Source organism: Cladosporium halotolerans, assembly GCF_011745625.1.
Source record: "Cladosporium halotolerans strain TM138-S3 chromosome Unknown Sca33, whole genome shotgun sequence".
Classification (NCBI taxonomy): domain Eukaryota; kingdom Fungi; phylum Ascomycota; class Dothideomycetes; order Cladosporiales; family Cladosporiaceae; genus Cladosporium; species Cladosporium halotolerans.
The window spans coordinates 25,730-39,930 of NW_027191484.1; the positions used below are offsets into that span (position 1 = coordinate 25,730).

The window sequence follows — 14,201 nt, forward strand, 5'->3', positions numbered from 1 at the left end:
CCCGCCATCAAGGCAGCGACATCCACAGCTCCAGCATCTTCGGATAATTCGGCGTCCCCAGGCCCGTCGCCGGATCCCAGCCCGCGACCGCCTCCCACCCCTCTACGCCACACCCCTTGTTGCTCCCCAGCGTCACATCGTTGAACACCTCCGGGTGTGCGTAGGCCGTCGGGTTCACAAACCCAACGCTACTCTTCCCAGCCTTCAAGCGCTGCTGGTTGATCAGCGTCAGAATGCTTCCAAGCACGGGCGTCGACGCCGACGTGCCGTACGCGAGCCCCCACTCCGCGTTCGCCGCGAACGCGAAGTTCGCCCCGTTCGCGCTGATGTCCGGGTAGCCGCGCGTCTGCTGGCTGCTGTTGTAGCGGTCGCTGCTGTAGGCCGGCGGGTGGTCGGCGAACCACTGCTTCACCGTCGCCGCCTGGTAGTCCGGCAGTTCGAAGACGTTGCTGAAGCCGCCGCCGGAGTAGGCGAAGCGCGCGCAGGTCTGCTCCGGCTGCTGCCCGGCGGCGAGGGCCTCGACGACGTTGGTGTTTTCGATCACCTGCGTGCCGCCGACGGCGGTGATGTACGGGCAGCTGGCGGGGAAGGAGGGGTTGAAGGTGCCGTAGGTGCCGTCGGTGTAGGAGGCGTTGGGGCCCGGTGCGCGGTTGGCCGGGTCAATGCATTGGTTGGAGATGCCGGAGACGCCGTAGTCGCCGCTGGAGACGAGGAAGGAGGAGCCCATGAGGCCGAATTTGAGGTATTCGTTGCATTGGCGTCGTTCGTAGGCGGGCAGCAGGTCGTGCTCGTTGTAGGCGTAGGAGATGCTCACGACTTTGGCAGGTTCATAGGCGCCACAGGTGTGGAATCCTTTGTACCCGCCGGGGCTGGGATCGGGATAGATGGTGTCGGATACGGGATCATCGCCTTCGCAGTACGAAGCATCGAAAGCGTCGAGGAAGTTGTTGAAGCTGGCACCCCGGACGACGTCTCCGACCTGGTACAGAGTGACCTTTTGCGGGTACACCAGGGTCATCGCGTATTCGAGGTCGAGGTCTGACTCGCAATTGAACTGGCAGGATTTGTTCTGCTGCTGGACGATCGCTCCGCTGATCATCTTCTCTATAGGGCGTTCGCCGACAACTCTTTGGCTGTAGTTAGAGAAGAAGATGTCAAGATCCATGCCGATGTAAGCTTGTGGCGAAAACTCTGCGACGCCGAAACTATTGCCTTCCGCGACCTCTTCGTTGATGGGAATTTCATAGAGGGCTCGCAGGCACGCTGGAGTGGTCTGCTGGTCGCAGTCCACCAGCTCGTGGCTGAGATCCGATTTATCGATCCATTGCGTCGTCTTATACAGCCATCCAGAACTTGGCTCGCCGATACGAGGACCGTTGGCATCGCGAGATGCCAGGTTGTTCGTGTTGTCGTCGCGACGAATGAGAGGAATGTCAAAATGGACCGACGGATAGACGAAGTCGATGTGTTTCTGGATGTTTTCTGGGACACTGTACTCATCGCATACAACATGCGACATCCCGGAATCCTCATGTTCCCAAACGTGATACTTGGTTTGGAGGAGACGCCCGGCATCCTCAGCCGTGGCATTGAAGTGGAGCCAGGCGCGGCTCTGCGACTGCCAGATGCGGCCCGAAGAGACACCAGCGGAATGAAGCCAGTCCCTGACCGCCGTCACAGTTTCATCGCTAGACGTTGTTCAGTATGACGTTCCACGCGTTTCGAATACCGTGACACTGTACCTCGGAGCAAAGGCCTCTGCGACCTCCTTCGCACTCCAGTGCTGCCCGTACTTCTCCGAGCCCGGATGAGAGACCTGCATTAGCCACTCGTGACCTCTCTCAAGGTTGCTCTGTACGAGAGCGATTCGCATTGGCAGAATGGCTCTGTTGTTTATTTCACTACGGCGAGTCCAGCCAGCCGGGTGGGTACTTCTCCTTTCGTGAACCGCATGATGCTGCGTGAGAGGCGAGGCGAGGGAACCGTAAACCAGGAGATTGGTAATGATTGAAGCGATGAAGAGCATTGTGAAAGGGTATCTCCGTTATGCAAACGTCCAGTGACTCCCACGCTCCGTCGATGAGCAGCAGGACGAGTCTCTTATAGACGGCCTTTGCGCCATCGTGTCAGGTCTGTTGGGTGTGTGAAATTCATGGCTGCATGGATTACGCAGCTTGTATGGCTCTTCATCGTAAGCCATTACGGCTAGGCTCGGCCTTCACTATTCTTCGCCAAAGACATCCCTGGTTTGGTAGAATGGTATGATGAGGCGGCGTCGGCGGGTCCACCTTGAGACCGTGCCATGATCACAAGGTCTAATCAGCAGATCTTGTCCGACGACACTTGTAAGAAGGGCCACTGGTCTCGAGATGAAGCCAGCGGTTCATGGACAGCGAGTTGAGGCTGGTATGACAAAGCTTATTTTCGAAAAGATGATCAATTTCAGGAAAATGCACAGCCGTACTGAATTTGAGCACATGGCGGTGTAGATGGTACGTGGTCAGGTTACCATAGAGATCGTGTACTCCCAGTTTTGTCTGAAAAACTTAAGCAGCGTGCCTTGTTTTCTAAACGAGCACGCATAGATGTCCAACAGCCACAATTGTGGGCTTCGCTGACTGAGGTTGACGCTGAGACATCTTTTGAGCCGCAAGGGAACACAGCTGCCTGGACTTTTAGCCTTATTCAGCCCATGTGCGTCGCCACTAACGTGTTGATATGTGCACTTTGAGGTCGGAATATGAGGATTGCTAGCATTGAGATGGTGAGTTCTTTCTTGAAATTCCATTAGTCTGATACTCTCTCAGAGAAAAGCGGGACCAGCGTCCATTGTCATCGCGGATACGGTGCTCCAATAATTGACAGATCATTCCCGAAAAGCGCCAAAACGCCACCATTTACCCGTGATCAGCTGTAGCGTTGAAAGTCGTCGTGGCGATCTAGCGATATATCATGTAGATTGTGCTGATTTCGCCCACGCGTGTATCCTCTATTTAGTCGAGTTTCCCGGGCATACCAGGCAGAGCTGGAAGGTTGTATTGCATCACAAAGGTCCTGAGGTCGGACCAGTGCTCTGAGTGAGCAAAGCTGAACGCACATGTCAGTCTCGACGACGCGCCCCGAAGCCAACGCACGACAGCAAAAGATCATGCATCTCAAAGGAAAAGAGGATGTGCAGAGAAATGTGCATTGGGTATCCAAAGCTTCGTGAATCGTAATTTTCTTATTTGTTGTGCCAAACGAAATTCTGCAGGCCATCCCAAGTGTCCGCGTTGTTGTATCTGGACAAGAGAAAGTCGCCGTCAGCCCTGTGTCAGTTGCAGCGACGATAAGGCCGCTTATGTCACAATCGCTCATGGTGTAAACAGGAGTTCTGGGGGGAAGAAAAGGCCGCACGTACATGTACGTCATGCTGTTTCGCAGACTTGGTTGCAGCATCTCTGGGTACCACCTGAAGAGCCACATGACACTGGCCCAACTCAAACTGGCAAATACAGGCCAGGACCGCTTTCTCACGAGCTCCAGTTGCTGCTCGCTCAAACCAAAGATACCCTTGCCGCCATGTCCGCCGTATGCGCCACCAATCAAGGTGTTGTCCCCAGGTGGTTGAACCGCCAGCTTGGCTAAGCCCAGCACTACTCTTGCAAACACGTAAATGCAGATCTGCTGACTGACGCTGCTGAACTGTGCTTTCCCATGTCCAAAGACCCAGTAACCACCGAAGAGGCCCGCAAAGAAAGAATGGATGCTTTGTTCTTTGCCGTTGACATTTCTCAATGCCAGCATGGAGGACTTGTAAAGGAAAGCGAATTTCGCAAGGTTGAAAGCGTGTAATCGGGTGGCTTTGTAGATAGCCCAGAGTTTCTCGCGTACCGTTCCTGACCGGAAGAGGAAGATCATGACCAGGGCATGAGGGAATCGAACTTTGACGCCGTAGACGAGGCCATTCCGGATCGCTTTGAGGAGCACGAGTGGTTGGTGGTATTTAGGGTCCAGAATGACCTTCTCGAGTTCGCCCTGAGGGGTTGTTAGTCGCACATCTCGTAGACCTTCCGACCCCAGGGACGTACCTGAATAGCCTTGAGATCGTCCATGATGATGCCGAGCACGCCGCTTGGCTTCAGAGCCTTGCTTCTTCCTAAGGTCAGGTGGTAGCGGATTCAAGAAAAACACGTCGCGGGTAGAATCGCGATTGAAGCAGTTGTGGATTGTAGATGCTATGGAGAGCACCCTGCCGCGATTCTGCATGTGCACCCAAAGCCACGACTTCAGAGCCGCAAGGAACCTCGGCTTGTGAGCTTCCCCAGACACGCGCGCGTGCCAACTGACGTCGGCATCATTTTCACATGCCCGAGCCGGCCGAGACCGCCGAGCCGAACCGAGAGAAGAGACATGCTGGGCGAGCGGAGATGGTTGGATAGGTAAGCGCTGGGCACCGCCTGAGGCCTTCGATAATAACATTATGGTGTCACTATAGTGAAAATTCACGAAATGCTACATCCTCATTTCAATGAAGTCAATGCCGTTTGCGAAGGAACATGGAATGTTGTGTTGTGAGCTATCTGCCATTGCTAGACCGACGTGCATGGCATTTGTGTTGGACTACGCTCCATGATATACATCGCATTTCCTGCCCCTATGCCTCCGTCTTAATTTCTTGCTTATCCTCAAGGCCCTTCTCCACCACACCAGGCCTCCATTTAGCCAAGTGTTTTTCGGCCGGCTTCCTAGCGTCCTCATTTTCCCGCCATAGAGTCTCGAGCGCATCCAGTGCTGCTTCTCTCGCAGGCGGCCTGAACATGACAAGGTAAAGCAATGCTTGCACGACAAGGTTCACGCGTTCCGGATCATCCGCGATCTTTCGCAGCCTGGGGAAAATCTCGGCGGGTAGGGACGGGATCTCGGACACGAGTCGAATGAGAACCCTGTTGTCTTTCGTATCGAGGTACGGAATCAAAGAATCCATTAATCGAATAGTGTAGGAAACGTAAGTCGGCGTTGTGTCTTCCGAGCCACGAGTTCCCTTCTGCTCTTGCAACACGCGATCGCAGTACCACTCTTCGTTTAGCCAGGAGATCGCCACATTGATTCTGGCGCGGAAGTTTTCCATCACATAGTTGAGCAGAGATTCTCTGATGCCTGCAGACGGAAAGAAATTGCTCCCCTTCTTTGTTAAGGCACGGTCGCCGTTCTCTTGTTTTACCGGAGCGTCACCATCTTCGAGCTCGAACTGCGACCGAGTTGCCAGCCGTGTGATGAGAGCAAGCCAGCCCTCTCTGTCGTGATTGGGCACGGGGGCCCTGCTGAATCCTTTGGGAAGCTCGAGCTTTTTGACTCCTTTCTGCCTGGCGTCGCGATCCATCTCTGCAAGAGTCTCGAACACATGAGTGACGCTGTCCTTGCCATACTCATTCTTCTCTTGGTCCGTCAGTGGTGCCGGAGTGGGAAGTTTGAAGGGTCCGATCGCTATTCCAGGCCCTTCGAAGCCTTCTGGAGGCATCTGGTCAAGTCTGTTGAGCACCTGCTCCGCATCTCCTCCCATGGTCATTGACGGGTCGTAGTCGTCTTCGTCATCACCAATGGCTGCTCTTGCGGCATCTGCAGCATCTGGTGGTGGCTGCTTACTGAGGTTGAGATATCTCGACTTTACGATGTTGATTGCTTCATCAAAGCTGGCTTGATCCACTGACTGCATCAGAGGTGGTATCAATTGCGCAACGAGGTTGTGTGGAATTGCCGTAACATCGAAGCTTGTCGCAGCCTTGTCTTCCGAGAGAGTGAACAGGTGGGCGACAGTAGATCCATGCGGTATATGTGTAGACGGTTGGATTCTTGCTTGTGACGTTGCAGAGCCAGCTGAGGCCGCTTCCTCGACACGCTGACGTTTGGCGTCATCTAACCCGTCTGTTGGGTCGTCCGGGGCTGGTCGCTTCAGTTGATTCGCATCTGAGAAGGCCTGAATGAGGCCATGTCGAAGACGTTCAACGTGTTGCTGTATCCTTCCCCCAAGAGTATGATGTGGGTTGCGCTTGAGAACATGAAGCAAGAACGTCATTGTCGTGCGTGTCATACTTCTGACGGAGATCTTGTCCCTGCCAGACATTGTTCGAGAAGCAAGCTTGAGCGGGTTAAAATTGAGTACAGTGCCCAAAATCTTGTTGCTGATGCTTGCTCTCCGTTGAACGATAAAGGAGAGGGCATTCAGTGTCGCAGTCACCAACAGCGCATCCTCTGCGTCCTCCTGGAGCACATAAAGCAGACGATCTAGCAAACCACTCGCCTCTGCCTCCAAGTTGCCGACCTTGAGTACTGCATGTTCTCTAGGCACGAGTGCAAGACTGACTTCATTCTGCTCCTGTCGTCGCGGATCGGCAATCAGGCCTGGGGTCTGGACTTGCACAACCATAGCAACGAATTTTACGCAGCATATCCTCACACCGAAAGGTGCCGTGTCCATGCGACGCAAAATGCTCATCTTTATGGCAGCCATCTTTTTCCACGCCTCATCGTTTGACGTGCTCATCGTGTGTCTGAAGACGAGAGGATACACACTCGCCGCGCACTGAACTGCACTCTTCACCACAGCCGGATCCTCCTCGTCGCCCACCTGCGCCTTTCTGTCCAGATATGAGCCCAGCGTGTCCAATACCCCACTGCCCACGCACATCTTTTGCTTGTCCTCCGCGTTGATGACAGGCGACGCAAATGTCTCTGCAAGAAAGTCGGCACCCCATCTTCGCTGCTCAACAGGCGTCGAGATACCAATTACTGGCAGCACTCCAGGGACGACTTGAGGGTAGATTGTCGCATCTCTGAGGACGATGTCACGAGCCGAGTTCAGCTGCCTTATTGTTTCCGCTGGTGAACTCATATTGAGAACTTATGGGGTATGCAGAACGTGATCACGGCAATCCAAGCCTCGCTCGCGCGCCTGTTGGCTTCACTGATGACTATCCTTCCAGGAGGCCGCCTTGGATCTCTATAAAGGCAAAGGAACGACGACAACAGCTTTCCGCAGGCTCATGACACGCGGGCGAAATATGGTGGTTGCGCGCGCAAAGTACGGAGACACGGTGGCGTTTAGTAATGAGTCGGCTCGGTTGTCGTGAGTAGGTGGTGTCGAGATCAATGGAGAGGGTTGCGCAAAGGAAACGCCGTACGTGCGGCTGGCTTGCAAGCATGCGCGTGAAGCTCTCTCGGGATGCGCGCGCCAGCTTCCTTGTTCGGCTGCGGCTTCCCGAGACTGGCGCTAGCCTTGGCATATGATCTCGAAGACCCTCGTTCGAGATCAACCTTGGGAAGAAGGCGACATTCGCTCAGCACCGGCTACACTGTCAAAATGCCTCTCGGACGGTACGTACATACGGCAAATACATGCGTGCTTTATTGAAACTAATGCAACGCACAGCATGCCCCAGTCGTCGTACTACGACAAGCAGAATCGCCCGACCGCTGCGCTTTACCGCGCTCGCCAGCCCTACCTGGTCAAAAACACTCTCACCGGTCTATTGCTGCTGGGATTTGTTGGCGGTGTCTGTGAGTGGGAATTGCGGGCCAACCGCCCTGGATTTTCATAGCTGACATCCGCGCGCAGACACATACACTCTCAAGGCTATTGGCCAGGACGACTTCAGCGACGTGCCCATACCCGATGCACCTGTGCAGACCGGCGCAACAGTAGGCAGCACACCGAGCAACGCCATTCCCAACCAGAAACAATGAGTCCTGAGGACAGATGTGGTGAGATTTGATAAGATGTACAAATGGGCAATGCAATGCATATGGCAGGCGTTTGGCGAATTGGTGGCATGAAAATACTGTTGATGCGCGGGACTTGTAAAGATACCAGGGAGGATGTACCATACACCTGGGCTTGGTCCCTTGATACTCTCAACTATACTAAGATTTGCACTTTCATGGAGCAGATATTACGTGACGGATCGTGTCAAAGACATATGAAACTCTTTCCGCAGCTCTGTTGCTGGTCGGGATATATACAGATTTGAACAATTGCGCCTTTCTACGTTTACCGTCTTATCATCTCCTCTAACCGCTGTCCGAAGCGGCCGGTGTACGCTTAGCAAACGGCGTCACAGGCTGCTCCCTGGGAACCCTGTTCTCCTTCACCTCTTGAAGCTTCCTCTCGTTCTGCTCGAATGCCTCCTTTTCGTACTTGGCGATCAGGTGGTCGAGGTTGGCACCGCCGTGTCCGGCAGGGACGTTCCAGGGCGAGCTCACGTTGAAGATCCTATCGCATTGGCATTAGTGCTCGTTCAGTCTTGATTTTTTCCCCGACACAGGCATGGCTTTTCCGCTCCAACCATAATCCTTCTGTTTCTTCCTCATGCAACTACTCGAGTGGGGACATACTCAGGGAACCTCAGGTCAACGTGACGGACTGCGTTGCTGGCTTCGTTCAAGAACAGGACTCTGTCTGCCGCAGCCTGCTCAATCATGTCCGTGTGAGCGTTGTTGCGCTCCGCCCAAGTGTTTGCGTATTTGTTGTAGGTGTTCGTGATCAGGCGGGTGAAGTAAGGCTCCTTGTCGCCAGAAGTGGCATAGTTGAGGCCGAGGAAGGTGACAGGGACAGCAGTGATCGCGACGTAGAAACCAGCCTATACATCGATTAGTAGCTTAGACTACAGCGCGCAGAAGCGCAATCGAAGTTTCTGGCAGAACATACGCCGAAGCTCTCAGTGCCGGAGGAGGTGTGGTGCGCGTCGCCGGCGCCGTGGCTCGCGTAGCGACGCTGAATTTGGGATCGCACACCACGCGCGGAGCGCAGTGCTGCTCTTTGAAGGGGTTGCATTGTACGGGGGCGAGCCAATGGGCGTGTGTAGGGCTCGTATACCAGATGGTCATCGCAGGGTGAGGTTCAATGCTGGCTCTGCGGCTACACCCGTGCCCGCGCCAAGGCTTACTCAGACGTAACCTCGCTCCAACGTCACTTCACGAACACTGAGTACACAATGCTCAAGTAGATGCGCAACTGAGGTTGGATATCTACATGCCGTAAATTTCACGCCTACTCTGATTTACGTGAGAGTCATTGATTAGCATCCAATGTTTAATTGAATGGAGGCATGACATAAAAGCATTCTGCGAAAAGCAATCGTTCATCATTCAATCAATCCTACGTACAGACCAGCCGATCTGTAGCTCTCTCCAAAACCCCGTCTTGAATTCGTCTCTCTAGCCATTGTGGAATCCCAGCGTCATTGGACGCAAGCCTTCATCAGTGTGAGAAGGCCAACACCATGGCGCAGACGCGATAGCCTACTCGAATGGACCATTCGCGTTCTGAAAGAACCCGGGATTGTAGCCATACGGGTTCTCGTGCTTGTCGAACTCGAATCCAAGCCCCATCGGCGGCTCGACCGACTGCTGGTTCTCGACCTTAGCCTTCTTCGGTTGGGTGTTCTTCGCTGGAATCACCTCGTCGTCGTCTTCGTCCACATCGGTCTCTATTGAGTAGCGTAATGTTAGCGATCAGACATCAAAGCAAAATGCGGTTGTTTTTTACGTACTGCCGCGCTTCTTGCCCACCACCGAAGTCGACTTCTTAGCTCCCTTGCGCTTTCTTGGAACAGCGGCGCCACCGTCAAGCTGGGCAGCCAGCTCTTTGGCGCGAGTCTTGACGGCACGGAATTGGTGCTGGAACGCGGCGGTGGTACGCTTGCCATCGAGCTGCGCCATGAGGTCGTAGGCCTTGCCGCTGAGGGTGGCACCCTTGCTTTCCAAGACAGCCAGGACACAGGCCATGGTCTCGAAGGTGAAGCTCCGGCCGTCGAGCTTTTCTTTCGGCGTGGTGAGAGACTTTTCATTCGACATGGTGAAAGGGTGAGTGTGCCCTGGATGAGGTGTTAGCTCAACGACTCTGATGATGACAATAGCAAAGAGACACAAGACGATCATTTATGTAGAGGTTATAGACCAATACATACGTCTTGTTAAGGTATCGCTGTGTCAAGTGGTTTGGAGTTGTGTGATGGAAAGCATCTGCGAGAGGAAGCGGCGCAAGTTTTATGCGCGCGCGGATGCCTGGGTCGCTCCTTCCACTTCACATGCGCGAAGGCGGCTGAAGCATCTGACTGTAAGCGGAGACTCAGATTGGTTGATGCGCCAATGAAACCATGCGCTTTGTGCGAAGACTTGACTGCCTTGCTTTAAAGGTCATTGCGAAGTGAATTCAACTGCCAGTGACAGTGGATTGGTGAATGCGCAAAGGGAAATGGAAGACTCGCAGCATTTGTATCGCAACCCTTTGACTTTCTCTTTGACCATTGCAGAAAGCAAGCGGTAATTTTCGTCGGTGAGCGGCAATCGAGTCGGAAACAATAGACTTGTTCGCCTAAAATCATACCAGCAAGCGTGGACAGGATTGTCTTAGTGAAATGCGACTATAGAAAATCAGTGTTCATCATTCACAATGATCTTAGGGTACTTTATAGGCCCACTTCGAGATTCGGCGAAAGGCGTCCGTGCCGCATAATTCCGGGACATCAAGCATGGTGGAAAGAGACAGTAGTGTTGAATTTGAAACAGATGAGACCAGCAAGGGTAGGGTATGCTAGAGTTTGATTGCACTTCCGTTGCGCCATGCACTAATACATATAGTCCGAACGCGTCGAACCAATCGCCGAACCAAACACCTTATTGCGCTCCATCAATTGAGCCCCGCGCTTACTTAGCGAAGTGAAGGTCATAGTTGAGCCACTTCCTAGACTGGACCTCTGGCACGGTAAGACCAGGAGTGCCGTAAGTAAGCGGCGCAAAGAACCAAAAGCCCCAGACCAGCGCAGCAATAACGACACCAGAAGCAGCCCATGTAGCAAGGAGCGATTGGCCAGCAATCCTCTCCCTGATCGGCCTGCTGCGAGGTCCCTTGGTAATAACCTTTCCGCCTTCCTTGGGAAAGGTTGCGGCTTCTGAAGGCTCAATGTTGAAGATAAATTCGATCAAAGCGCCAGCAACTAGAGCACTAGCGAGATGAGCGGGAAGGTAGTGGTGGAGGAAGAGCTGACGGCCCATGATGAAGAAAGGAATATAGTGAGCGGCCCAGGTCAAGAAGAAGAAGCCTGTGCTGTTGTACAACCGAGAACGCGCGCCTGCACATTGTCAGTATCCTTGTTAGGCTGCGCTGAAAAAAGAGCTGACTTACGTTTGTCAAGCGCATCGACACCACGGCGAATGCTGACTTGGTCCGCCAAAATGATGCCGGAGAAAACTGCAAGGATCGAAGATGCAATCCACCAACCGATCGGGTTGCCAAGGAAATAGATTTGTTGCCTGGTCTCGTTCTCGGTCCAGAAACTGACGCCGCGCAGCAGGAAGGGCCACTGAATTGGGAAAGAAGAGTATGGATGGCTTGAAGTGAGAGCATTGTTGTGGAAGAACATGGCCCGCTGAAGTTCGAAGTACTTCTTCAGGAACGGCATACTCTGGACCTTGCGCTCTTCCTTCTTTAGACGGGGAGAGTCAGCCGGAAGGCCAGGGATTTCCTCAACGTACCAGATATTGCTGGACTGAACAATGTTCTTGTTGCCGTTGATTTCGGCTTGCTTGTAACCCCAATCCGGAAGAGGTGTTGTGTGGGTCCACATTGCAACCTTGGTGGGCCAGTGAACGAGCTTGAAGTGAGATGCCATGGTCTTGAATTGCTGGTTGGACTTGCCATTCTCGATCCTAATCTCAAAGAGAGTATCGTTGAAGCGATTGCCATTGGCGTCTTCGGCACCGACGGTCGTGAACTCCTGGTTCGTAGGATAGTATGGCGAGGCGACATCGTGAGTAAGAAGCCAGCTATCAGTCACCAAGTGGCGGAAGCGAACCACATCTCCGTTCTTCACGGGATGACCAAGCCCTTCCACCTCTTTAGAAGGAACGATTTGCCACAGGTTGTTGGTGTCATTGTGGGGGTAGCCGGTGACCTGTTGGCCTTGAGAGGAGATTCGTCCGTCTTCGTAGCGCAGTGGGTACTTGTCCACATGCGAGTGGAGATAGACTTTGGTTTCCTTATGCTTCATGGCAATGTTGTCGAAGTAGTCGATTCCAACAGCCTGCTGAGTCATGATGTTGTCGCTCAATGTTGCCTGGAATTCCGGAGTCATAAAGTCGTCACCCGGGCCAGATCGCGAGAGGATAGTGAAGTGGACCTGGAACCAGAAGAGATACATCAAGAAGGGAACGACAATGAATCCGATAATACGAGCACCCAAATGCTTGCCGAATTCAGGAATGCTGAGAGCACCTTGCTTGCGATTGATGTCCAGCAAGTCCCAGAGATCGATGATGACAGGCACACCGATTGAGAAGAAGGTGAAGGCTCCGACATACTTGGTGCTAATGACGCAAGACATGCAAATACCAGTCAAGAGAAGCCACTTCCACCACTTGCGCCCAAAAGGAGCATGGCGAAGCTTGTAGAACCGGATGTAGCACAAGACGCTGAGCGCCATGAAGAGAACGAGCGTCGCATCGAGTAGGATCAGGCGAGTCTGTCCAATGTGCGCATTATCGAAAAGAACGATGGAGGATGCGACAATGCAAGCAGGGAGACTGTATCCGGATTCCCACATGATCCAGAAGACGGCGCTGACGGTCAAGGAACCCATCATTGCAGGCATCGATCGATATGCGACGTATGGGACCTTGTTGGTGATGTAAGAATCGCCAATGTTCTCGAACAAGAATGATCCATCGTATCCAACAAGCCAACCGGCAAACGCGAATAGGAGCTTGCCGAAGGGAGGGTGGACGTCGAAGAAGTAGGTGCGCTGAAGATAATAGGATGCAAACTGTTATGTTGGAATCAGATTTATTGCGCTAATATGCTTTGGATGCTCTCTGCTCTTACCTTGCCGAAGTGGACCTCATCGAACACCACCTGGTTTGGATGGCTGATGCCCCAGAAGCGCGTGACGAAAGCCAGGATCGTGATCACGACCAATGCAAGCTTGTAGTCCCATTCCCTTTGCACCGTCTCTTGAGCATTGCCCTTGAACTGGTTGACCGCGTTGCTCGCAGCGTCCTGAGCTTTTGTTGAGTCTATGTCTGTAGCGCCGCGCTTTCCTCCTCCTCGTTGGCGGAGGCCATTGGGGGAGGACATGGTGGATCGGCCAGAGCTCAGAAGAGCTCAGTTAAAACGGTAAGAGGATTTGAAGGAGTGACTGGAAAGCGGTTCCCGGCCGCGAGTTAGTGAGAAGATCTGCCGTTTCGGGCACAAAAATCAAGCTTCTTCAGCGAAGAATAGTAGCTCTGTTCGAGATGAACACCTGGGCTGTTTCGAGCTTACGCTGGCCCCTGTCGGCGCTCCATCGCGCCAAGCCCGACGTCACGCGACAACACGTGATCGCAAGCTCCTTGCGTTAGAGACTTATTCGATTGGGCATGTACATGTGATGCTTCCGCAATCTGAGTGTCCTTCAACACCTTGCTTGTGGCAGCGGTATCGGCCGCTTTGTCCATGTGAGGACCTCATCTGTCTGCCTTTTTGCCGGTTCAAAGACGACAGAACTTCGCGGAGAGTATTTCTCCTCTCCGTATCATGCCACTATTGGTACTTCGCGGGCATTGCCCTTAGGCGAAGACGAGGGTTTCTGAAGGCAATCCCGGCTCGCACAACACAAAGTCATATGCATGTCCGCATGCCCGGAGTACGCTGCCAACAGGAATAAGTCCGTTCAGAAGGGTCCTCAACGTTTCACTTCAGCAGAGAAGCCACACTGTCAGATCATCCGCTCCATTCTCGTCATGCTGCTGCACCTGAGGAATCGGTAGGTATAGGCGCCTGAGACTGCGCCAAGACAGTAGCGGAGATCTGGATGGACGACTCGTCCGGGTGCGAAGACTTGCCGGACTGGTCGGACTGGGTCTTCTGTACCATGGACTAGCTATGTCTTCTTGCCTCGGAGCACCGACCACGCCCTTGTGACCGATTCGAGACTCTTCCAGGACTGGTCGTCCGCGACGTACCGCGTCTAACCCCCCGCTCTGGTGGGAGACATCCCCGCGCTCACTGCACCACGCGTACCCCGCAAATACCAAATATGGTTATTTCCATGACTAGAGCCGCTGAACCGCACGTGTGGCGCAGAATGTCGACATATTGAAGGATCAACGGTAAGGTTGATTGGTTGATGTGATAATATTCCAGATACCCAAAGCTTCCGGCGGGGTACGCGTTCTGGCCTTGCGGTCGA

The 14,201-nt window shown here is 53.5% G+C and overlaps 7 protein-coding genes across 7 annotated transcripts; 1 reads left to right on the plus strand and 6 right to left on the minus strand.

Annotated features, from left to right (window-relative positions):
• Positions 1-7: 7 nt before the first annotated feature.
• Positions 8-2,026, minus strand: WHR41_07740 (uncharacterized protein; the record flags this gene model as incomplete). Its single annotated transcript, XM_069376344.1, has 2 exons — positions 8-1,688; positions 1,743-2,026. 2 exons carry the CDS (start codon positions 2,024-2,026, stop codon positions 8-10), a joined length of 1,965 nt encoding a protein of 654 aa, XP_069226705.1.
• A 707-nt stretch (positions 2,027-2,733) lies between these two features.
• WHR41_07741 (uncharacterized protein) lies at positions 2,734-4,234 on the minus strand. The gene is made up of 3 exons (XM_069376345.1): positions 4,071-4,234; positions 3,401-4,017; positions 2,734-3,281 (listed from the first exon to the last, which is right to left on the minus strand). Exons 1-3 carry the CDS (start codon positions 4,092-4,094, stop codon positions 3,224-3,226), a joined length of 699 nt encoding a protein of 232 aa, XP_069226706.1. The 5' UTR covers positions 4,095-4,234; the 3' UTR covers positions 2,734-3,223.
• A 402-nt stretch (positions 4,235-4,636) lies between these two features.
• On the minus strand, positions 4,637-6,871 carry WHR41_07742 (uncharacterized protein; the record flags this gene model as incomplete). Its single annotated transcript, XM_069376346.1, has 1 exon — positions 4,637-6,871. The coding sequence occupies one exon, from the start codon at positions 6,869-6,871 to the stop codon at positions 4,637-4,639; it is 2,235 nt and encodes a 744-aa protein (XP_069226707.1).
• A 415-nt stretch (positions 6,872-7,286) lies between these two features.
• WHR41_07743 (uncharacterized protein) lies at positions 7,287-8,001 on the plus strand. The gene is made up of 3 exons (XM_069376347.1): positions 7,287-7,353; positions 7,409-7,536; positions 7,595-8,001. Exons 1-3 carry the CDS (start codon positions 7,340-7,342, stop codon positions 7,720-7,722), a joined length of 270 nt encoding a protein of 89 aa, XP_069226708.1. The 5' UTR covers positions 7,287-7,339; the 3' UTR covers positions 7,723-8,001.
• WHR41_07744 (uncharacterized protein) lies at positions 7,927-8,863 on the minus strand. Its single transcript, XM_069376348.1, has 3 exons — positions 8,684-8,863; positions 8,371-8,615; positions 7,927-8,248 (listed from the first exon to the last, which is right to left on the minus strand). Exons 1-3 carry the CDS (start codon positions 8,807-8,809, stop codon positions 8,047-8,049), a joined length of 573 nt encoding a protein of 190 aa, XP_069226709.1. The 5' UTR covers positions 8,810-8,863; the 3' UTR covers positions 7,927-8,046.
• Positions 8,864-9,276: 413 nt separating this feature from the next.
• On the minus strand, positions 9,277-9,831 carry WHR41_07745 (uncharacterized protein; the record flags this gene model as incomplete). The annotated part of the gene is made up of 2 exons (XM_069376349.1): positions 9,277-9,464; positions 9,528-9,831. The coding sequence occupies 2 exons, from the start codon at positions 9,829-9,831 to the stop codon at positions 9,277-9,279; spliced, it is 492 nt and encodes a 163-aa protein (XP_069226710.1).
• A 662-nt stretch (positions 9,832-10,493) lies between these two features.
• WHR41_07746 (uncharacterized protein) lies at positions 10,494-13,259 on the minus strand. The gene is made up of 3 exons (XM_069376350.1): positions 12,857-13,259; positions 11,162-12,797; positions 10,494-11,108 (listed from the first exon to the last, which is right to left on the minus strand). Exons 1-3 carry the CDS (start codon positions 13,106-13,108, stop codon positions 10,684-10,686), a joined length of 2,313 nt encoding a protein of 770 aa, XP_069226711.1. The 5' UTR covers positions 13,109-13,259; the 3' UTR covers positions 10,494-10,683.
• Positions 13,260-14,201: the final 942 nt, after the last annotated feature.